General features: G+C 34.2%; 1 protein-coding gene across 3 annotated transcripts; it reads left to right on the top strand.

The window, feature by feature from the left end:
- On the top strand, positions 1–23,219 carry LOC128219603 (amine oxidase [flavin-containing] B-like). Of its 3 annotated transcripts, none has more exons than XM_052927437.1 (12): positions 1–152; positions 6,043–6,137; positions 7,268–7,405; positions 7,746–7,850; positions 8,603–8,694; positions 10,336–10,477; positions 10,935–11,084; positions 13,253–13,412; positions 14,233–14,377; positions 15,028–15,183; positions 16,103–16,214; positions 17,211–23,219. In XM_052927437.1, the coding sequence occupies exons 1-12, from the start codon at positions 95–97 to the stop codon at positions 17,523–17,525; spliced, it is 1,668 nt and encodes a 555-aa protein (XP_052783397.1). In that variant the 5' UTR covers positions 1–94; the 3' UTR covers positions 17,526–23,219. The 3 variants fall into 3 exon arrangements, with proteins under 3 accessions (XP_052783397.1, XP_052783396.1, XP_052783398.1); XM_052927438.1 differs by lacking the exon at positions 1–152 and adding an exon at positions 1,722–1,845; XM_052927436.1 differs by lacking the exons at positions 6,043–6,137; positions 7,268–7,405; positions 7,746–7,850; ... (6 more) ...; positions 16,103–16,214; positions 17,211–23,219 and adding an exon at positions 904–5,720 and having other exon boundaries at positions 63–152.
- The last annotated feature ends 1,840 nt before the right edge of the window (positions 23,220–25,059 follow it).

Here is a 25,059-nt window from a genome sequence, read left to right on the forward strand (position 1 = left end):
ACGCAAACACTTATTGGCTGCTAGCTATTGGCTGCTGGCTTGGCGTTAGCGATCCTTGCGGTGATATTTATGAATTATTTTTTGCATTTATGCAATGAATCAAGCAGATGAAAATGTGGCAGATACGGTTGTTATTGGTGCGGGTTTAAGTGGTAAGATCTAGCGATAGTTGTCACAAAGAAATTAATTGTAGTTTAGACACTAGTACTATCATCCAGTCCATACTTCTGTATTGTACGAGTGTTAGTCATTCTAAAATGCCGTCCAGGCTTTTTTTAATGATGGTTAGCCTGGACTAACTAGCTAGTCCAGGCTTACCATCATTAAAAAAAAGCCTGGACGGCATTTTAGAATGACTAATACCAGTGTATATTAAATGCACTAGTCAGTTGTAACCACGCCCGCCCCCCAAAGGTCCGGGGGATAGTCGGGGAAATGGGCCGTTTATTTATTTTTCAAGTGGCCCTGCAGTGCCAGGTAAATGCGGTGGTTTTGTCTTCGCTTAGCTAAAGAACTTCAGCGAACACGTTATAATATATTACCTTCTTGTACGTGTTTAATGTGTTGTAAACATAAAAAAAATATCAACATTAAAGTTATGGAAGCCAGAACTAGTCTTCGCTAAGTGGTTACAATTAACTGGTGCATTAATAATATTTATTATTACTATTAATAATAATATAATGTTTGCAGCTGTCCAGTGTTGCATTCTTAATCTTAATATATCTAAGGGACACAATTCTTTATATACTACAGCATATTTCTCTATTGTAGTTATTCATACTGAATACTATGTTTCATATATAGCTATGCCTGTAGTATTGTATTTCACTTGATGCTTGGGTATGAATGAATAAACATGTAACTCCATTTGAGATCTTATGAATCTAACCCATTCCGCAGGTTGTTGTAAGAAATAAACAAACAACGCAACATGGTGTCAGAAGTTGGTGAACTGATTCTTATGGATTAAATTGAAATTAAATGGAATAATTAAATTTTAATTGTGAAGCTCATTCTAACAAAATGGCAAGCTTTAACAATCTGCAAGGACAAACACCCAAAATGGACTGGGACAGCAGGGATTTGTCACAGTCATTCAAGTAGTTCAAGTCACATTCCGACTTTATGTTTAAGGGTCCTCTAAAGGAACAATCACAAGAAGTGAAGTGTAATTACCTAATGCTGTGGGTTGGAGAAAAAGGTCGTTCCATTTTTAGCACTTGGAGACCAACAGACGATGAACAAAAAGATCTTACATACTTCTACAACCAGTTCGAGAACTATTGTAAACCAAAATCAAACCGTATATATTCAAGATACATTTTCAAAATGAAAATACAAAAAGATGGCGAATCGTTTGAACAGTTTGTTACGGACTTGAGATTACTCATCAAAGAATGTGACTATCCAGAGGACATTCTTGATGACATGATCCGGGATCACATTGTATTTGGCGTTCGATCTGTGAAACTCCGCGAAAAGTTCATAAGCGAAGGGAACGGTTTAACGTTACAGAAATCTTTGGACATTGCTAGAACGTATGAACTTACAAAATCACACATTCAACAAATGGACAACAATAAAAGTGTAAATGCCGTTACACCAAGGACATATCACCACCCAGAGGCAAAGAGGAATCCAAAACAAAGGTCGAGAGGCAAACTGAAGTATGCTAACGCTGGCACGAAGAAGGCTATGTGTTCAAACTGTGGATCAAAACACGAGACCAAGGACATATGCCCAGCAAGAGGGAAAGACTGTAACTACTGTGGGAAAAGAAATCACTTTGTTAGTGTATGCTACAAAAAGCAAAAGGAACAGAACAAATCACGAGTGCATGAGGTAAATGATTTTTCTTCCTCAGATCTAAGTGACAACTGTGATGGTTATTTTGTTAATACTGTTACTCATGACAAACACAAAAATCAAGCTTTTGTCAATATTTCAGTTGGTAACAACAGCACACAATTCAAATTCAAGATTGATTCTGGTGCACAAGTTAATATCATACCATACCACATGTACAAATCACTTGGTAGCAAAATTCAGTTGAAACACACAAACAGCAAATTGACAGCTTACAATGGCACATCACTCAAAGTACACGGTGTAGTTAGTCTTCAATGCTTGTACAATGGTAAAATTTCAAGAAACGAATTTTACACTGTAGATACACCCTCATGTCCAATTTTAGGTCTTGACACTTGCCTTGCAATGAATCTACTCAAATTTGTATCAGCAGTAGAACCTGACGTTTCTTACACAAAAGACCAAGTTATTTCAAAATACCATGATGTATTTACTGGTCTGGGAACACTTCCAGGTGAATGTGACATACATATAAAATCAGATGCAATACCTGTAGTACACCCTCCAAGACGTGTACCTATTGCGATTAAGGACAGACTAAAAACAGAATTAGACAGAATGGTTAAAGACAAAGTCATTGTCAAAGTGACAGAACCGTCTGTATGGGTCAACAGTATGGTAACTGTTGAAAAACCCAATGGCTCTTTAAGGGTATGCCTAGACCCTAAAGACCTGAATGAGGCAATAGTGAGACCACACTATCCATCTAGATCAATAGATGATATTTTGCCTGACTTGACAGGTGCAAGCGTATTTTCCAAATTTGACGCGAGAACCGGTTATTGGTCTGTTAAACTGAACAAGAAATCATCATTTCTGACAGTTTTCAATACTCCATTTGGCAGATATAGGTATCTGAGACTTCCCTATGGTGTAAATTGTGCTCAAGACGTCTTCGTCCAGAAAATGGAGTCTTGTCTTGAAGGTTTGAATGGCGTCAAGGTCATTGTTGACGATATTGTTTGTTATGGCAAAGACAAACAAGAACATGACAGAAACTTGGACAAACTTATGGAAAGATGTCAACTAAAAGGTCTCAAACTCAATGCTGACAAAACCGAGATTGGTAAGTCAGAAATACCTTTCTTTGGACATTTACTGACGTCAGACGGACTGAAAATTGATCCTTCAAAGGTAAGAGCTGTCCAGGAAATGCCGTCTCCAAAGTCAAAGTCTGAGCTAGAGACTATATTAGGAATGGTGAATTATCTGCAACGATTTGCACCAAATCTTGCAGAAATGACTAGTCTGTTACGACAGTTGTTGAAGAAAGACAGTATTTTCCGGTGGGACCCGGAACATGAAATTGCCTTGAACAAAATAAAAAGGGTAATAACTCAAAACCCAGGACAGGTACTCTCGTACTTTGATCCAAATATTGAAGTTGTGCTGCAAGTAGACGCATCACAAAATGGACTTGGTTGTGTTTTGCTTCAAAACGACAAACCAGTTTTCTTTGCTTCGAAAGCATTGACGTCTGCAGAAAGAAACTATGCCCAGATTACAAAAGAGCTCTATGCTGTATTGTATGGCATGACCAAGTTTCATCAAATGACATATGGACGACATGTTGTAGTCCAAAGTGATCACAAGCCACTTGTGAGTATAACACGCAAAAGTTTGCATGTTGCTCCGCCAAGATTGCAAAAGATGATTTTGCAATTACAGAAATACGATTATGAAATTGTTCATGTACCTGGAAAGGACATTCCAGTAGCTGACACACTAAGTCGCAACTATTTGCAAGATGAACAGATTGATGTATGCAAAGACATAGATGTTCATGTACATTCTGTCATGGAAAACATTGCTATGAGTGATCAGAAAATGACCCTGATCAAAAGCAAAATTCAGACTGATCAAGAGATGCAGACTCTGAAACACACAATATTAACAGGTTGGCCTGATAAGAGACAGAACTGTCCAAATAGTATTTTACAATATTGGAATTTCAGAGACAAACTAACAGTCATTGACGATTTTTTGTTAAAAGGAAACAATGTCATAATTCCCAAAGGTTTGAGACATATGATGCTTGACAAAGTTCATGATTCACACTTAGGCATGATAGAGAAATGTACTCAGCGTGCAAGAAGTGTAATGTTTTGGCCCAATATGACCAAAGACATAAAGAACAAAGTACTCAATTGTCCCATATGTCTTGAACACAGAAACTCCAATGTAAAGGAACCAATGATTCCTAATCAGATTCCCAGCAGGCCATGGGAAGTTGTGGCTACTGATATTTTCCACTGGAATGACAGTAACTACATTGTTGTAGTTGATCTGTATAGCAGATATTTTGAATGCGGGTTACTCAGAAATATGAGAACTGACACGGTTATTCACAAATTGAAGGGCTATTTTGCTACACATGGAATACCCTCAAAAGTCATTAGTGACAATGCAGGACAATATTGTAGTCAGGAATTTGACAAATTTGCTAGAGAATGGGATTTTGAACATGTTACGTCATCGCCGTTACACTCACAAGGCAACGGTGTTGCTGAAAGATGTATTCAAACAATCAAAAAGATTTTCACAAAATCTCTACAAGATAACAAAGATCCGTATCTTGCAGTTCTCGAATACAGAAATGCACCGCTTTCATGTGGCAAATCACCAGTACAATTACTAATGAGTAGGGAGACTAGGTCTATTTTGCCAGTAACACGCAAACACCTTGAGCCGAAAGTTCAAAATAGGCAAGAAATCAAAAGCAAAATGTCAAAATCAAAAATCAAATCAAAGACATGGTTTGATAAATCTGCCAAGCCACTCACACAATTGTCACAAGGAGAAACAATTAGAATCAAACAAGGTAAACGCTGGAAACAGGCAATTGTTAGGAAACAAGTGCATGACAGATCATACATTGTTGAAACTAATGATGGTGGTGTCTATAGACGAAACAGAAATCATTTGTTGAAGACAAATGAAAAACCATTTCAAATCATAGATACACATCCATGCAATGGCAACGACATTCGTCTAACTGATCAATCACAAAATGACAGTGACAGAAACATACAAAATCAATCAGAGCGAAACTTTTCTCATGATAACACTCAGTCGCAACAACAACAACCATCAGCACCAACTAATGTTGCTGGCAATACTGATCAAAACTCTAACATGTACGTCACTAGATCAGGAAGACAGGTCAAAGTACCTCAAAGGTTGGATCTTTGAACTGATTTATGATGTGTTTTGTGTTATGTTGTATATATATTTGTGATACTTCAATATATTTCAAATGTAAAACTTTTCTTCAATATTCTGTGCTGTGAAGGAAATTCATAATCGCCTATATCCTGTAACCGTGTGAAAGTGATATTTGTGGACAATATTTCTACAATGTTAATTGGATATATCAACAGCTATCTGCGGTATGAAAACAATGCACTTTCAGATGACATTTCGGGGAGGATTCAAGTGTCCTTATCTGAACTGTTAACATTTAGTTAGAAGAAATTCTCATTAATTTCCAGATACACTCTGCTGGAACAATTAATCTGTCAAGAAGATTTTCTGCTCAGCTGAAAATAATGATAACGCTAGGGTGTTGACCAAATTACTTTAGATTAAATGTGTTCTTCATAAATTTACTAATTTGTTTTAAAAGAAGAGAGATGTTGCATTCTTAATCTTAATATATCTAAGGGACACAATTCTTTATATACTACAGCATATTTCTCTATTGTAGTTATTCATACTGAATACTATGTTTCATATATAGCTATGCCTGTAGTATTGTATTTCACTTGATGCTTGGGTATGAATGAATAAACATGTAACTCCATTTGAGATCTTATGAATCTAACCCATTCCACAGGTTGTTGTAAGAACTAAACCAACAACGCAACATCCAGTGTTTACATTATAAACCAATTAAAACCAATAAAAGCTATATTCAGATACATGTATACTGTTCTCTGAATTTGGACTTCCAGAGGCTGGAACATCCTGTGCATTAACTTCAAACATTTTAATTTATTCTGTATGTACATGTAGGATCTAAAACATCCTTTTTGTTCAGCTGGATTTGTGTAGAACATCATGAATGAGTATATGTAAAAATATGCCAGCAGATCATTACATTTATTCTGTAGGACTGTGTGTACTAATAAACCTACATGTATTTTATTTTGGACCGATTTTATTCTGTAGGACTGTGTGCAGCTAGACAATTGGAGAGACATGGTCACAATGTGCTGGTGCTGGAAGCAAGGGAAAGAGTAGGAGGGAGAACCTACACAGTACAGGTATGATGGGATTATACGTGTTGTCTGACTATCGGACCCATTCCAAAAGCAAAATGTATGATATTTTTAACATTCTTTAAAAAAAAAAAATTCCAAAAAAAAAATTCTTCAATAATCCCATTTTTTTATTTTTTTTATCAAGGTCTTTTTACCTGTACTGGTTAACAGTCTTGATTTATTGCAATAGTTATTTACACCCCAAGGATTGATATTACAGCCATTATAGGTCTTTTGAAACGGAAAAAAAACTAATACTCAATATTTTACTCATTCGCAGGAGACTGAAAAGCTTGTTATTTAAACTGTAAAATTTCTCAATTTATGCATATTCTCGACGCAAATTTTCCAAAAATGTTTAGGGTCTTTTTCCCAAAATGGGCAGAAAAAGCCCTGGTAGAATTTACACAGTAGGGTTTGGGAATAACTGCCATGACCATAGAACTTATGTACAGAATTTACTGCCATTGGCATAAAAGTATGGGATTTACTGCTATGGGCATACTTAACCAGTATGGGTACAGCATTTACTTTGCCATGGCTTAATCAACAGTGCAGGTATGGGATTAACTGCCATGACTATACTTACACAGTACAGGTATGGAATTAACTGCCAAGGCCGTAGCATTTTCACAGTATGGGAATCTTTAGTAAAATTTACCAAAATTTTGGGAAAAGTTTATCTGTTATATCCGCCCTGAAATTCCTTGAAAGACAGCCGTGTATACTAGTGATGTTCCGATTATTGATTATAATCGAAAATTGATTGGTTGGGCCTGAAATCGGCTACAGTCGATAGTATGTGGTTATAATTGATCATCAAAAAAAATGTAAGTGATCAGATGTTTCTTTAACGAAATGACTGATGAAAGAAATGATCAAGTAAATGAACTTTTTTTTATACAAGAACACTTTAAAACTTAAAATCATAGTCAACACGTATATGCATATAATGATCAAGAATTCAATACTGTGCATGATTAAAACTACAATTTAAGTGCTATCTCTAGTATAAAAAAAAAAACGATTGTACTATCGATAATCGGTTACTTGAGTTGAACCGATTATTGATAGTAAAATTGGAACTGATTCCCAACACTAATGTATACAATATGGTTCTTTGGTTATTTTAGGATGAAGAGCATGGTGCAGTGGATCTCGGGGGTGCATATGTGGGCCCCACCCAGAACCGTGTATACAGGCTTGCACGAGAACTTGACCTCTCTGTCTATAAGGTCAACTATAAACAGAAATCTGTGATGGACATCAGGGTAATTTGCTTAATGTGAATTTCTTTTCAGTTGGCTGTCCTTAAAAATAATTTCTTTTCATTTAACACTCTTTAGGTGGATTAGTTAGGAATAAAGTAATTAATTAAAAAATATTTGAAACATTGTCAAAATTGGTTAAAAATGGTCCAAAAATTCATAAAAATCACATCTATAGCTGGACGAATTATTTCGATCTTGGCGCTTGGGATGCAGTATGTAGGAATTATGGCAATAAAAAGAACAGTTGTATCGCCCCATCTCAAGATTATTGGCTTTTGTTTCCAATTACGATGTTTATTTTATAAGTATTATTATAATTGTTGCAATGTTTATATTTTAGAAATGCTGGGGAGAGTTCATGGGCACTGTACCACCATTTTGGAATCCAATCAAACTTCTAGACCTGAACAGCTTCATACGCACCTTTGATGCCATGGCTGAAGAGGTTGGCTTTCAATTTATTGATTAGGTTTAACCCATATTTATTTCACAATTACATAAAATTGATGCAGTTGTTTGCAATATAGTATGAAATATGACCAAACAAAAGAAAAACAATAAACAAGGAAATTCATTTCAATTTCTTGCTCATCAAAAGGTTAGGTTTACAGAATCTGAGAATTTGAGAATCTTAAAAGCAAAACCTTAATTTTATAGTTAAGTTTAAACTTATTTATTTTACAAGGACTATCAAACAAGTTATGTAAAACATTATATACGTATAACTCTCATTGGCATGATGTTACTCTAGAGTGTGGTCTTGTGTTGTTGGGGAAACAAGAGTTCCCGGAGGAACCCCACTTGGACGGCTTGGTGACCATAAACCAAACTCACATGCGTACAGGCCTGGAATGGAACCTGGGTCACATAGTTAAGAAGGGAGTGTCTTATATACGGTGCTAACTGGACAATTTTATAGGTCCTTCTACAACACAAGAGAAAATATATTGATATGATTGCACCTTCATATCAATAATGATATGTCACTGTTGTTCTAATTTGTATCAATCGGTCTATGAATGGTTACATCCCTACTTTGTAATGGTCATCAAAATAAGGATTTTGGACAAACAAGCTTGAAACAAAGTTACTGGTAATTGTCGTGAAAATTGTAACCGTCCAGTTAAATTGTAAAATTTAAGCCGCTAAGAAAAAAAGTCTCAATTTGATTTTGGTATCCAGTAATTTCACGTTCAGGTCCCTCTGGAAGCCCCATGGAGTGCCCCTAAAGCCGAGAAATGGGACCGCATGACTGTGGCCCAGTTTGTAGACAAAATCATCTGGACCAGGTATACATCTTTCTTTACAAGAGTTAAGTGAGCTTACATGTGTATGATATAATGAAGCAAGTGAAAAAGGACATTATGAAGCATTAACAGGTTCAGATTTAGTGATTGATTGACCAAATAAGGATTTTCACTAATAACTCCTATACCACTCATTTAACTTTTTACTTCACACAGTTATTCAAGGCCATCACAATGTTTTCAAAATCTTAAGAGTTGTTGTCTGCTTTATTCTATTAAAAGATTAAACATAGAAAAATATTACAATGAAATGAGTATGTGTACATGTGTTACTTTATGTTGTCATGCCCCTAGTTATAACTTTAATAATTGTGGAGTTATGGCCCTTAATTGTCCAAAAATAGTCTTGCAGAGACTTAAATTTTGACTATTACTTATACTGTGTTAAAGTACTAGACACCAGATGATAACATTGCAAGAAAAAAAGAAAATAGACAAAAATTTACATAAAATTGAAACTGTTGTGAAAAACACATTGAATCTTATTTACTGATGTATCACATCGTTTACAACACATGTATCTTTTAAAGTGTTTGCCAATATTTCCAATTCAAAATTTACTGGGTCTGTCAACCACATCAATTTCAGTAAATTTAAAAATAGCATCACTATATTTTTCTTTACTAATCACATGACTTTATCATAATAAATATACACACTTTAAATTTGGAAACCATTATGCACTATTTTTAAACAGGAAGATATCGACAAAATGTTCTTTTAATTGTGTAAAATGATGTATAAATGGCATCATACTACCTATACTATTGACAATTCTATAGAGTTGGGGTTTTTTTGGAGGAAAAACTGTATTTGCTGATTTTGGGACCATCTAGTATCTAGTCCCTTAAAAGATATTCGATGAAACTTTTAAGTGACAATACACATGAGGAATCAAGGCCTATACATCCTAAAGTCTCTTCAATTCTTGTTTAGAAGTGCTTCTATATCATCAAGGGGCCATAGGTTTGAACACCTGCTAAAATAGAGAATTCGTCTTCCAGAAGGGAAATTGAATGGAGGTCCCATGTGACAGTGCTATACACTGGTGCAAGTTAAAGAATCAGGGTAGCTCTAACCAGAGTTACATTCTGTTTGTGCACTATGGTTAAAAAAAAAAAAAAAACCTAATAAGATTAACAATCTTATCAGAGCACTCGCCAAATGGGTCTTACCCAAGTGCGAATAAAATAAAACTTACACACACATTACTCAAGATCAAAGCAAGATATTCACATGAAACTTAGTACACATTCTAGTAGTAACATTTTTTTAACAGTGGCTTTTTAGAGTTATTCCCCTTGATAATGATGAGGGATCTTGAGTCATAACTAAGGTTCAATGTTTGATACAACTTTTTTTCCCATGATGATATAGAAGCACATATCAACAAGAATTGTAGAGACTTTAAGATGAAGACTTTGATTCCTCATGTGTATTGTCTCTTAAAGGTTTGGACCAAGTTTTGTCAAATATCTTTAAAGGGACTAGACACCAGATGATGAGGATGATGGTGATGATGGTGATGGTGATGGTGATGATGATGATGATGTTCTTGTTTGGTCAGATCGTGTGTTGGAGAGAGCTAGAGTCACTGTGACTATTGATATAACCATTTTACAGGTCATGTAAAGAGTTAGCTGATATTTTCTTCCGCTCAATCCTGTGTGTGGAGATGTATGAGATTTCCCTGCTGTTCGCCCTGTGGTATGTGCGGAGTGGGGGAGGTGTACTCAGGATTGGCTCAGTAACCAATGGGGCCCAGGTATGTTGAAAGATTGTTTGATTCTTTAAAGGTTAAGCAAAGCAGAATAAGTCATAACTGTGTATCTTACTTTCTTTTCCCGGTAATTAAATCTATACCAATTTATTTTAGCACTAGTGTGTAGAAAGCTCAAACACCAACATTTAAATACTCTTGAGTCCTTGGTCAAACTCATCAATACTGAGTGCCCATATTATAGGCTACTTTTTTAGTAGAACGAAAATCAACTGAAACCTTTTTTAAAGGGTTAGTTTGCACCAAATTAGATTTAGCAAAGTTACCATATATATCAAAATATTAAAGTTGAACTTCAATTTTCAATACATGTATACTTAAATTTCATGTTTTTTCCTTTCATCATATTTTCTAAACAATCTTACAATTTTCTCCTGAGTTCTATTCATTAAAATATGAAAGGATTGAAATGATCAAAATAATTTTGCACAAAATATTTTAGGAGAGAAAAATCAAGGGTGGCACTCAACAGATCAGCCAAGGTCTTGCCAAGCTGCTGGAAAGGGAGGTAAAACTGTCATGTCCTGTTGTGAAAGTCTCCCATGGGGAAAAAGGTGCTTCTGTTATGGACTCCCATGGCAATGTTTATAAGGTAGTATTATTATTTATTTATTTATAATTTATATTTATTTATTCATATATTGTTAGTTTTTAGTTTGACTATTCGAAGAATAGGTGGGCTATACTACTCGCGTCGGCGTCCGGTTAAAGTTTTAGGGCAAGTTGGGATTTTCACTTATAAGTCCAATACCCTACATTCAATTGACTTAATACTTCACGCAGTTGTTCAGGGCCATCACATGATGAGGTTAGATAACTCCATATCATTCTTTACACAGATTATGGCCCCTGATTAACTATGGAACTCAGGTGAAAGTTTTAGGGCAAGTTGAAATATTTATTAATAACTTCTATATCCTTTGTTCAATTGACTTAATACTTCACACAGTTGTTCAGGACCATCACACAATGAGGTTACATAACTCCATATTATCCTAAATACAAGTTATGGCCCCTGATTGACTTCGGTTAAAGTTTTAGGGCAGGTTAAAGTTTTAGGGCAAGTTGGGATTTTCACTTAAAACTCCAATACCATTCATTCAATTGACTTAATACTTCACACAGATGTTCAGAGCCATCACATAATGAGGTTAAATAACTCCATATTATCTTTTATACAAATTATGGCCCCTGATTGACTATGGAACTTAGGTTAAAGTTTTAGGGCAGGTTGGGATATTGTTTAATAACTTCTATACCCTTCATTCAATTGACTTAATACTTCACACACTTGTTCAGGACCATCACCCAATGAGGTAACATAACTCCATATCCTTAATACAAGTTATGGCCCCTGATTGACTTAGGTTAAGGTTTTAGGCATCTTACAACAAGAAACATAACTCTGTTTTAAGCCTAAATACAAATTATGGCCCTTGATTTTTTTTTATTGATTTTTTTAATTTCCTTTGAAAGGCATATTTGTATATATTCCTAACCACATTTCTATAATGGTAAATCAAGTTTTTTGAATGAGTTGCGTCATTGTTTTAGCGGGCTGGTGGGAGCGCAGCATCAAAGTCACCTTATGTATCGAATAATTTTAGTTACCGGTAGGTTTGACATAAAGAGACCATACTTGGTTTTATTACATCATTATTGTATTCTAAGACAAAGCGGTGTAGTCGAGCTCTTGTTAAATATAAGTTTAAATATAAGTTTAGTAGATGAAAATTGCTACTCTGTGTCTTTTAGAATTAAGGTAAAACAGTAATGTGCTTAAAGCTGCACTCTAACAGATTTACCATTTTTACAACTTTTTCATTTTTTTGTCTTGGAAAGGGCAAATTTTTGCGTAGATATTTGTAAACCAATGATATTTGATTGCTGACAAAAAATCAGGTCGTAGATTTTCATATTTCCGTTCAAAATTTAATGTTTTATGGCTTAAACCTTTACTAACGATTTAAAAAAAATGATTGCAGATTTTCATATTCCTCTCCAAAATTGATGTTTTATGCATTTTTCTTAAAGCATAAGTAACGGTTTAAGCTATAACACATTAAATTTGGAATGGAAATATGAAATCTGCGATCTGATCTTTTGTCAACAGTCTTTTATCAGTGGTTTGCAGATATTTACGCAAAAATTTGCTAATTCCAAGACATAAAATAAAAAAAGTTGGAAAACAGTAAATCTGTGAGAATGCAGCTTTAAATATAAACATCTGCAATAATGTTTTGTCCACAGTCTTTTATAAATGGTTTCCTTGGATTTTCGCAAAAATTGGCTCGTTCCAAGACAAATTATAAAAAAGGTTATCAAAATGGTAAATCTGTGAGAGTGCAGCTTAAAGAATTAAGGTTTAACAGTAATGATCTTAAATAGCAAGAGTGGTCTAGAGAGTTGTCTGCCACACTGCCAGGAATAAGGTCACAGAGTTGAGCTTTATCAGGGTCACGGACCCATTTCAATAAAATATCAGAGTTATAACCTTATGCTGCTAAAAAGTACTCAAGGCACATGTAAAGTTATGGGTAAAATCTATGGGATAAATGTAGTTACGATATCACTTTTGCAACACTTTTCAACTGAAAAAAAATAATTGAGAGCATATTATTTGTGAGAAAAAACAACTAGTCAGTCTGAACTACTGCATTAAAAAATAAAACTATTTTGTCAATTATTATGTGCTCATGGCATACTTTTATTCACTGTTTATTTGTACATTAAATTGAGGTACAAACATTTATTTTTCAGTGTAAATATGTTATAAGTGCTGTACCCGTGACCTTGCTCAACAGAATGGAGTTTGAGCCTCCATTACCATCGAAATACATGCAGCTGATACAGAGAATGCCCATGGGATCGATCATTAAAACTGTGATGTTTTACAAAAAGCCGTTCTGGAGAGATAAAGGTTTGTTTCATTTTCTTTCGCTGCAGGAAGATATTATATTTAAGAACATTTACAATGGTGGGATACTGTGTCAATGACAGTGACCTTTGACCTACTTTCTTATTTTTGAAGCTACAGCAATAAAGTTTGGACCATGTGTAATACTTGATCTCAGTTAAATTCCAAATTGCATTGCCATATGTATGTGTTCATTGGGATCCCTTTCTGGGATTGTTTTTGGTTCTGCATTCAGACCTCCTGCAGGAAAAGCTTGCAAAAGAAGGCCTTCATCATGTATAAAATGAATATTAAGTTTTTCGGTGTGCCTCTATTTTTCTTAAAAATAATAACAGGATATACCAATAATATCATAAGTGAGATTTACTGGTTTTGTTTACATTTTCCACGCCTGCTGGAAAATTGGAACAGATGCTTATGACGTACATGTGATATCCCAACATCTTTATGTATATATTTGTGCTTTAAAGTCCAGGGTGAAGAAGCCTGTGACATCAAAGGGGTTTTGACATGGGTCATTATGGGTCACACCCAATGTAAACAAACATGTTAGTGACATTAATTTCTAAATAAGTTTTTGACAGAAAAGATATGAAAATATTTCTTAGCCTAAAACAGACTATGCTATTTTCTGCTTCTAGGCGTGTGAAATACTTTAGATTTGCTTGCATTTTAACTGTGCAATCATGATGGCCAAAATTTCAGCTTGACGGAATTTTGTAGAACAACGCAACGCTGAAATTTTGGTAAAGGATTCCATCATTGAAATACAAGCAAATCTTAAAACATTCAAATGAGTGTGTTAACTAATGTTCTTCTGCAGGTCTGAATGGTAGTGCAATGTCATCAGAGGGGGTGGTAGTGTACTGCCTGGATGACACTAAGCCAGGTCAAGAACACCCGGCTATCATGGGCTTCATTCTGGCTCGCCACGCCAGGGCTCTAGCCCAAGCTTCAAAAGAAGTCAGGTTAGTACATGTGTAATAGTTATTGCAGGCAGAAAGCCTGGACAGGAAAGCATGCCAACCTGGGCTTTGAGGTGCTAGCAACACCTGGGGTGGAACTCTCCGCAACCATCCAAATAAATGACTTGTGTGAAGTTATTGCAAACACAAGCTTGGACAGGGACAACCAGTCATCATGGGCTGAGTTGGCACATCATTCTCTCCCTAAAGCCTTGCAGCAAGTTAGGTACATGAATTTGTTACTTTTACACAGTACTTATCCCCTGGTTTAGACAGATATATATAGCTGCTACAAAAACCTTTTTTCTGTATCAGGAGACATAGTCCTTCATCTTCAAGAAAATTGGGGTGAAGAAATAATTACATATTTTTTTATATGTTTTACAATGCAGTAGCCCAATTTGACTTCAACTACACAGAACAGGTGAATATTTTTAATACATTTATGCACCTAGCATTGGTGAAACATGAGATTGTTACGTTTTTCTCTTAGGCGCATCTTTCACAGTTGATGTAGGTCCCAATCCCCCTTCATTTTTAAACACATAGTTATATAGAAACAAAACAAGTGTACTTTTAGAATCAAGTTTAAGCTTTTTATAAAAGATATGTTTGTTGTACCATAGCTGACCTTTCTATTGTTTTCCCTTCAGGAAGGAGAGTCTATGTGCCCACTACGCGCGGGTGTTCGATTGTGAAGAGTTTCTTCACCCTGTTGGATACATGGAGAAAAACTGGATGGAGGACCAGTACTCGGGAGGATGTTACTGTGCCGTGCTGCCCCCAGGGGTGCTCACTACATACTCCAGGTCTAAAAAACTTTCTTTTCTTCTACTGAAATAAAAAATGAGTAGCATCAGGCCATCCATTAAGCTTTGATTTAATGACCAATAGTGATGTTCCGATGATCGACTATAATCGAAAATTGATTGGTTTGAACTGAAATGGAAGGCAATCCATTGTATTTGGTTATAATCGATTATTGATTCATCCAGCAAGTTGTTTTTCTTCTTTTCCCTCCTTATTTGTTTGTGGGGGTTTTCCGCCAATTTTCTCCTTTGAGTTCATTTATATATTTGGAAGTGTTCAGTTGTTATCCTAAACAATATGGCCAAAAGCAACAACAACACTCAATAACTTGAAACATTCACCTAGCATAAGCATAGTTATGGATTAAGTGCAAGAATAAAACTTAAACATTTAAAGTATTGTCAAAAAACCACTGTACTATTGAAAATCTGTTCTTGAGTGAAACCAATTATTGATAGTCAAACTGGAATCGATTCCCAACACTCCTGACCAGAAATCCTTTTGAGTATAAATAAATGCTTTTAGATTGTTTGTTTTTTTAAGAAAATAGCCTTGATGTTGACCTCAGCATGTGAAAACTTTAATTTTGCCATAAATCAAGACCTGTTCAGGATGTTCAAATTAATGATTTCCCGCTTGTAGGGTTTCATGTAAGTGAGTGATGTTCCCCGATAAATCTGTCATGTCATTCTTTTTTACTGATAATAATAATAAATATGTTGGCCTCTTACTGAAAAAGTCTTCGGTTTCGAGACAGAACACAAACAGGGACAGTTTCATGTTATTCCATGGCATCATATCATTTCATATGGCTTATAAGACATCTTTATTTCTTTGTTACTGAGCAAAGAATAAGTTTCAAATTTGACAGTAGAAAATGTACTTGAATAATAAAACAAAAAATACTTTTTCTTGCAGTTGTCTTCAAGACAGATGTGATTGTTTGTACTTTGCTGGCACTGAGACAGCTACACAGTGGGCGGGGTATATGGAAGGGGCTGTGCAGGCTGGGGAAAGGGCTGCTAACCAGGTAGGATTTTGATACATTTCCCATGACAAGACCATGCCGTAGTCAACTATTTTCAAGTATGCTAGATTTTGCTGTCGTTGACACTTTAACAAAATTAAGCTAAATACATCCTCATATTAACATAGAATTTATATTTACTAAGAAATTTAATTCATTAAATTTCCTTCCCTTACATTTTATAATCTTACACTGTTTTGCATTACCTTTCATCATATAACACTACCAAACATTATATTACCTTACATTTACTTACACTACATAACCTTACTTTACATTAACTTGCATGACAATAACTTACAAGTTGTACAAACTTATACTACATTACCTTACATAACACTACCTTATATTGTCTTACCTTGTACTACATTACTTTACATTACATTTAATCATATTCTCTTACATTAAATTACCTTACATAACTTTACCTTACATTACATTAGCTCATGTTACATTTAATTATATTTCCCTAAATAACATAACTTTAAATTAAAAAATAAATTTATTACCTTACAATACATTCCAGAACATTACCTTACATAATATTGTAAACCTTATATAACATCACATTACCTTACATAACATTGCCTTACATTATATTAATATGATATTACCTTACATTATGTTACTTAACATAACTGTACCTTACATTACCTTACATTATCTTTCCTGGCCTTACCTTAATAACCTGATAACCTGTTTCATTGCCTTTTCTCTTACCTTCTAACATAACCATAAACCAACACTTTGGTTGACACTGTTCTGTCGGCATAGGCTATTTAATAATTCTACATAAATGGATTCAAAACTGATTCATTTAACACTTTAAAAATGTATCATGGTTGAGATTTCAGATAAATACATTGGAGAAAATCATGAGAGCTGCAGTAGACCTGACGGTATTAGAGTACTCTTATGTTGAATTTAACCATGCTAGATTTGCTCCTTTTTATATCATGTCAAAAGGTTAAATCAACTATCTTTCTTTTGTTTTCACAGATATTATACCACGAAGGTAAAGTGTCCAAGTATGAGATAGATCCAGATGAGCCTGATTCCCGCGACTACCCAGCAGCACCGATCCCTTTCAGCTACCTAGAGCACTATTTGCCAAGCCCCGGGGCGGTGCTAAGATTTGGCATATTTTCTGCACTGGGTTTCCTCTCGTTCAGTTTTTATGTTTTCATGTTCAGTTGGAAGGGGGCGATGTTTTACAAATGGTTCAAATGGAGATACGATGTTGATGATATGACGATGAAAACATTGTACAAAAAGATGCATGTACCCAGTAGATTGCCCTTTTTGAAAAGATAAGTTTTTTAATACTTCTTAAAGCTGCACTCTCACAGATTTACCATTTTTGCAACTTTTTTAATTTTTGTCTTGGAAAGAGAATTTTTTTGCATAATCTGCAAACCAATGATTTAAGACTACTGACAAAAGATCAAATCACAGATGTTCATATTTCCATTCGAAAATTAATGTTTTATAGCTTAAACCTATGGTTTAAGAAAAATGCATAAAACATCAATTTTCGAACTTAAATATAAAAATCTGCGATCTAGTGTTTTTTCAGCAGTCTTATATAACTGATTTCCATGGACTTTTGGACAAACATTGGCTCGTTCCAAGACAAAAAAATAAAAAAGTTGTCAAAACGCTAAATCTGTGAGAGTGCAGCTTTAATACTTGTGCATTTATGAGTTTTAACAAGTATTTGTCTTTAAATAAGTTAAGTCATCGATCATTAGGATGCTAAGATGTATTAGTGCCTTGTAGACATAAACATCGACCTTTTTATGTTTAATTTATATTGATTTACCATTTAGGCATTGTACTATTTATGCATGGATTAAGTTTTAACACCAAAATGACACTACTATTATGAAATTACATATCAAAGGGAGGTAATAACACAAAGATTTACTATTATCATATATTTTATTTTCTTGTTTCTTAAATGACATAATGCCTATATTAAATGAGCTATCTGTTGTAATTTTATCATGAAACTTTACAAGTGCCATGTTTTGTATTAATGATGGACCTATCTTTGAAGGTCCAATAGTTGCTGTTTAAATGTTTTCAAATGTAAAATATCTCTGTTTGACTTGGGTTTTTTTAAAAAAACATATAAATGTGATAATTTATTACATGAGATTAATTTTATAAAAAAAAGTGTTAAAAAAAGAAGAAAATAGGTAAATAATATTGCGCCAGCAGCAGGAACCAGGGGCGGTATTCATAAAACTTCTTCAGTCATTTCCAAACTTAAATCATTTCCCTTATAAATGTATCTCTCTTTTTACATGATATAATAAGTTAATTATATCTGAAATACTTTCTTTTCAATACAGCAGTCATAGAAATTTGACTTTTGGATGGACAAGCCCAAATTCTTATACTATTGCTAGGCATCAAATTTTTTAACAAACCCTGCTATATAAAATTCAGAATTTGAGCAAGCCCGGAAGACATTTTACCATTGCAGGGCTTGCACAAGGCTTGTGCTTATTTCGACCACTGAATACATTTCCAAAAATTCATACTATTTGGTTAAAATTTCAAAACACAGATACTATTCTTTTAGTTTGACTACAGTATAAAAGAATTATAAAATAAAATAATAAAAAAAAGAATTAAGAAATTTATGAATACCACCCCCGTCCTGCAGTTGGGAACCCTATCCCTGGTACCATGGTTGACATATACTTTTCATTTAAGTTTTATGAAAGATATAAACACAATTTACTATTATAGTGGATTAAGTCAACAATTCATTGAAAGCAGGTGCATTTAAATATTTATGTTCTTGAGGTAAGTTGTAGTTGAACAGTTATCTCTTTGCATGAGTCTTTGCCAACATGTTTTAGTCTCAGTCAGAAGGTAAATAGGATGTGTTCAAGAGGTCGGTCTTATGCAACCAGGCCCCAAACATCACAAAAATACCCAAGTCAAATCTCAATCTCAACTTATTTACCAAATAAAAGAATAGTATAATTCAAAATCTTGCATGTTTTTATACTTTTTGATAATGATTTTTTTCATAGATTGTTATGATAAATAGAAATTGTCAAAATTTCAAAGAAAACTGATTTTAGAGCAAAAATATACATGAGTTATTCTTAAAAAACAATGAACTGTACTCAAATACATTTTGCCTGTAGAATATTTTTCACTTTGAATCTTGACCAAAGGCCTAAATCAACATAGTCTATGATAGAATGCGCTTTTTAAAGGTGTAGAAACATGTATGATTTTTGACAACTTTTGATGCTATGTGGTAAAATGGGTTGAGACTGAGATTTAGATTTGACTTAAGACTTTTCGTCATATTAGGGCCATTAATTCATTTCTTTATAATGGTGTTCCCGAGATACCTCAGAATTGACAATTTTCAGATGTTAGAACCCCCTGTTTATTCTGAAAATAATATAAATACTTGAAATACATTGGTTTAAAACTCTAACTGTATGATCAACTAAACTTCAGATGAATACATGATTGTATGAGTTAAAACTTCCGTTTTGTTTTATTTGTGTTTTGATATTGCTTTATAGTTATTGTTAATGCTTCAAATAAACTCATTTTTAACACCATGTACTTCACATGAACTGAAGTTATGTTTTCTATTTGTTAAACAAACACTTTTTTATATGCATATATCTTCATCTTAATGTAATTACTCAATATCTGTTTTCTCATATGCACTTAATTGTCTTCTTAGCTCTTGCTTAAAAGCTGCACTCTCACAGATAGGTTTTGACAACTTTTTTTTATTTTTTGTTCTGAAACGAACCAATTTTGGCAAAAATGCATAGAAACCAGTTATATAAGACTGCTGACAAAAAATAGATTGCATATTTTTATATTTAAGCTAAAAAATTGATGTTTTATGCATTTTTCTTAAACCGTTAGTAACGGTTAGTAACGGTTTAAGCCATAAAAACATTATTTGTCGAGCGGAAATATGAAAATCTGTGATCTGATCTTTTGTCAGCAATCTTTTACCATTGGTTTGCAGATATTTATGCAAAAATTTGCTCTTACCAAGACAAAAAATTGTTGAAAAGTTGCAGAAACGGAAAATCTTTGAGAGTGCAACTCTAAGATGACGATGTGTAATTTGAAACATTGGGTTAATTATAGGGCTTTTACTCAAACGTGAGAGTAAGGTGTTTATTGTCCCAACTAAAACCGATGATGCTGTACACTGAACATGTACCTTCCAGCTTAACTCTTGTTACAAAAAATAGTATAAAAATATTATTTTTAGGAATTGAAAATCAGACTATAATCACTCATCGAAATAATTGGTAAAGTTATTTCAATTAGTTATTCATTTCATAATCAAAACTTAAACTCTAAATAGAAGATAGTTATCAGAAATTAACTGATATTTACTATTATATATAAAACATTTACTTAAATAATACTAATTGGTTGTCAGATTCATGGAGTAAACCATTATGCGTTAATTACTTATTTTTAGCTATCCAGAAGTAGGATATTATTTTAGGAAATATTCATTTATAAATTTAGTAGTAGTGATAATCGATTTTTGCAAAATAATAGTTTAATATTTCCGTCTGGGGTAGCAAACGATCGACTTTTCACATCACTCGATCATCATTTTATCTCTATAACTATTTTGCACTTGTTTGGTGTTGTCAGTCCGTCCGTCCTTCACATTTTTTCTTTCTTGAATCATATCATGCTACGGATTGATCAGATGATGTTAAAACTTGGTCAGAAAAAAAACTTAAAATATCGACCGCTTGTAAATATGGGTCACATGGGATCAAAAACTAGGTCACTAGGTCAAATCTTAGATATTTTAGTCTAAACCGTATCATCAGCACCATATCTTGGTATTGGCGAGATTATTAGCAAACTTGGTCCGAATGTTCTCATTAATCATGTTCCAATTGGTACACATGGAGTCAAAAACTAGGCCACAAGGTCAAATCTTAGAAAAATCTTTGAAACTCACTAGAGGCATAATATTTGGTCCACTATTCATTTAACTTAATCAGAATGTTTCCCCCATGAACTCTTTAAAAATAGTTTTCGACAACTAGGTTGTTTGTGAACAAACAGAGGTAATATATACGCGCGAATCAAAATGAAACTGTTTCGAAATTTTCCGCAATGAAATCTTGGGTTAGTTTGAAACTAGGTCACATGGGGTCAAAAACTATGTCACTAGATCCATTCGTAGAAAAAACCGTTGGAGCAATCTATAAGCTATATTTCATGTAAATTAATCAGAATGTTTACTTCGATAAGATTTGTTTATAAGTTTGAAACTGGTTATTAAACGTGGTGTCAGCATCTAGGTTCCTAGGTATAATCTAAATGCTACGCTATTTACAATATTCCTTTATTTCAAACAGTTGCTTACAAACTCATAACCAATCTTCATAAGAGTACACCACTCTGCAACCGTATTGCATGTTTTGGTTGGAATATTTTACCAACAAGTCATTTCGATGCCATCTTTGTATAATCTGGTTGAATTCAAATCTTATTGAAAGACAATTATCGGCTAAAAACACTTTTAAAACGTATACTTGACGAATATGTTTCACCATGAAATAGTTTTAACAAGCAAATCACGTTATGCAGAGTATGTTATACATTTAAACTTATCTTTCAGACAATTGAAAATTATGGCTCTTTATAATTCCTGGCGATTTTTTGTAATCGAAAACATATCCTACTTGTGTTTCTATGGAAATGCTCCAATGCACCACTTTGCTAGAAAAACAGCTTTGTTATCATTGTCAGGCGGAGAAAACCTCATTGAATCATTAAGTTATTTCAGTCAACTCAAGAAATCGTCTGTAGCGAACTGCAGTACATTTAAAAAATCTAATTGGTTGGTAATCATATCATTGGATAAATATTGGCCAATCAACTGAGTGCGATGAGAGTACATTTCATTTGACATTCCGGGTGCGAAAACTAGATTTTTGCCTAGTCGATCCCTTTGTACTTTAAACTTCCTGGTGTAAGCTTTATGCCTTTGCATAATTATGTTATATTTGATATCTGCAATTTTATGCAAAAAAATCGAAGCTGAATACGCTCCGATACACGAGGAATTTTCCTGGGTTTTAATTGGTAATTAATACTTTAAATTTCCCAGTAGCACTCTCTACTGCAGAGCGCCATGCAACAAGAGCCACTGGTACCATTTTTTACGACTTTCCGTATGACGCGGTTGGGGATTGAGTTCGATTAAAAATAACTGGTTTTAATTGTAAATGATCAAATTATTATTAACTTCTTTCTTGATATGTGGTCTATATTTCATCATGTTTTATTTTGTTAAAGTTAATACATCTTTAATATGAATTAAATCAAATCAATAAGTAATTTGGTAAATAATTTTAAAATAGGGTACAATATACATTAGGTTCATAAAATGCTTGTGTTTATTCCTTGATACAATTCCGGGATAACATGAAATATATAATCAGCGAGTTTTCTTATTGTGTTATGTTATTTGTGGATAACAGTTCATAAAAAAATATTCAAATCATCACCAGATTCATACCAGTTAAACAAAAATGGTTCTTTAAATTTGTATATTTTTTACAATAAAAATTGGCATGATACACACAATCAATTTTGGTAATAGTGTAGTTTAATAGACAAAAAATGCACAATCGGCCATGCAGTGCAATGTCAAACTGCCTTCCTAGATCAACGTGTAAATCATGGTAAGAACATCGAAATTTTGCATTTGCAATTTTATGCTTAACTGGCATTTCTATCAGAAGATATCGTTCATGTTCAATCAGCTCTCGAAATGATTCATTGTAATGAAAGCATCTGCTAACCCATTGATATCCTAGTCAAACTTGATTCTAGTAGCCTGACTTCATGCTGTATTTGTAATGTTGATATTTATGATAGCTTTTAATTTTATATTCATATAGTATATGTGATATAAAATTTGTACAGCGTTTATTGTATATAGAAAATAAAGTTATACAAATCTGTTTTATAATAAGAATAATTATGATAATTATAATAATAAAGGCAATTTGGTTTTCCGCTTGCAGTGTTTATGCGCTGCAATATCATAGGCGGCGATACAGCAGTGTAGCCGCGGCCACGTTGCTTCAACAAAACGAAAACCTACGCCTATCTTTGTCACGACAGCATCTGATTCCCTTTAAAGTGCTGGAATTTTAACCTATCAGAGGCGTGTTATGCCAAATATCCTGAACGGGAGGGGATACCCGTCAAGAACCAAATCCGTCCACGGTTCCAATGTGCAAGTCCTTCGGACGCGCCTAAACAAATACACAAAAGAGAACCCAATGCAGGTCGGGTTGGCATAGAACGCCACCTACATGTGTTGGGCTCCGTGGCTAGAATATTACCGCCGTAACAGGATAAAAATATGCATCTTAAACGAAATGTAAAAAGCTCGGTGCCTTTTTGGGGCGTGGTTTCATTTTCCCGCTATATTTCTATTGGTTATCCTATCATAGTTTTAACTATTTTTTGATTCAGGTTGTTCAACACCGATAACTTAGTTGTAGCGCGGTGCGGAATATTATGTGTTTAATCCCCGCCAGCATCCTACTAAAAGACGTGAAAATATGATGAATTTTTTTCTATTAGAAGTAAAATAGCATCGTATTTTCCGCCTGCATACTCTGTCAAATTTAAACACATGGTGCTCCTCATTTAGTGTTAGAAAGAAGATCTTCGCAAACAGCAAGGGTATCGTACCCGGACCTCTTTATATAGTGATTTCTGATGGGGAATTGCAGTCACTTCCATAGTTAAGCTAGAGGTGTTACAACAACGCATTCCGCGTTTTAATGTATAATACCCCAGTTAGCACTACTTTGTACTGCGTAGATGCATGTACTTTGTTTTGCGTGTTAGCTTGTTCCGTCACGAACAAAACACACTTCTGAAAAACGGTCTACATTGTAAGTAAGTAAATTGTTTATTATAGTGACATGTATACATAGCATAATAACATTTCATAAAGAATAGTTTTACATTTACGCCCGGTCCATCGGGCCTATCAGCCACCTATATATCGGCGGTAAGTGGAGCATAATTTCATTGTATTCACTTGAATTAAAAAAAATGAAAAAAACAACAACAGTTTATTCAAGAAAGAAGGGCGCTAATAAATCGCCATGTGGTACTCTACCTGTGAAACTCGCCCATGCTTTTTTCAGGTACCATCAAAATGTGGGGGAGAAATATTGTAAAAACCAGCAAACTATTCTACTGTTATGTCAATAAAGTGAAGAGCGTTGATTGAAATGATAGGCGTTTATTTTTCTTCGCATATTGAATTATCAACAAATACTTAACGGCAATCGCATTCCATTGTTCATTCATAAAATAGGAAAATGCTATGTGACGCAGTTATTGGCCAAAAAGTAAACCATGTTTTAAGAGAAAATGCATTGCCAGAACCCTGCTAAGAATGAGACTAGATATCAAAAACGAATTTTTCCCAGGGGGGACATAAAAGTGATTTAAATCGCGTGGCACAAAGATACGCCCTTACAGCAGTTTAAATTGCGAAAGACAAGACAAATGGAGTTGATGTAAATTGTTTTGGCATAGTTTTATAAGATTTGACAGGCGATATTTGAATCACAGTTTTTACGCCAGATGTGTAGCTACATCGATTTTAAGGCTCCTAACTTTACACCTTTGCATGAAAATTGCCTACAATATTGCTCGTCTGCTATTGTGCATGTTCGATGTACACATGCATTGATGACGTAGTGCATAAAAAGTACACACGCACCCATACAAGTAATTTTAAGGCACCTTACATTACACTTGCATGGTGCCT

This window comes from Mya arenaria, chromosome 15, assembly GCF_026914265.1.
Source record: "Mya arenaria isolate MELC-2E11 chromosome 15, ASM2691426v1".
Lineage (NCBI taxonomy): Eukaryota > Metazoa > Mollusca > Bivalvia > Myida > Myidae > Mya > Mya arenaria.